Here is a 490-nt window from a genome sequence, read left to right as displayed (position 1 = left end):
GCTCATGGTGGTGGTGGTGGTGGTGCTGCTGGTGGTGTTCTTGGGAGGGGTCATGCTGCGGCGGTGCTTGCTGCATGTGGAGGAGGAAATTCGGAGGGAAGAAGGCGGAGGGAGAGGACGCCATGCCATTGCTGGCCATTGGCTTCTTCAAAGGAGGACGGCGATGGGCATGGGGAGTATTTGAGAGAGGGAGAGGAGGAGAGAGAGAGAGAGAGCTGTGTGTGTGTGAGAGAGAGAAACTGAGAGGGGGAGAGAAGATGATGAGGAAAAGGAAATATAACAAGCTAGGTGTGCATGGTGGTTGTTTATCAAAAAAAAAATAAAATGGGAAAAAGGGTGTAGGAGTACTACTATGACATTTTCCAAAATAAAATGCTGCTTTGAAGAGTCAAACTGATATTCTAGGAGCTACTAGTAGTACTATGGCTCACAGTATTGCTATGATACAACAAGGGTAGTGAAGTTTTTTTTTCTGCCGTAATAAGTAAGA

The 490-nt window shown here is 46.7% G+C and overlaps 1 protein-coding gene across 1 annotated transcript in view; it reads right to left on the bottom strand.

The window, feature by feature from the left end:
• Nucleotides 1-252, bottom strand: part of LOC119284596 (homeobox-leucine zipper protein HOX21-like) — a 2,796-nt gene extending 2,544 nt beyond the window's left edge. Inside the window, exon 1 of the mRNA XM_037563729.1 lies at nucleotides 2-252. Coding sequence (XP_037419626.1) covers nucleotides 2-139 — 138 coding nt within the window. The 5' untranslated portion in view covers nucleotides 140-252. The remainder of the gene's footprint in view (nucleotide 1) is intronic.
• Nucleotides 253-490: the final 238 nt, after the last annotated feature.

The sequence above is a fragment of the Triticum dicoccoides genome, chromosome 4A (genome assembly GCF_002162155.2).
Source record: "Triticum dicoccoides isolate Atlit2015 ecotype Zavitan chromosome 4A, WEW_v2.0, whole genome shotgun sequence".
Taxonomy (NCBI): Eukaryota; Viridiplantae; Streptophyta; class Magnoliopsida; order Poales; family Poaceae; genus Triticum; species Triticum dicoccoides.
This window is presented reverse-complemented; position numbering and strand designations above follow the sequence as displayed.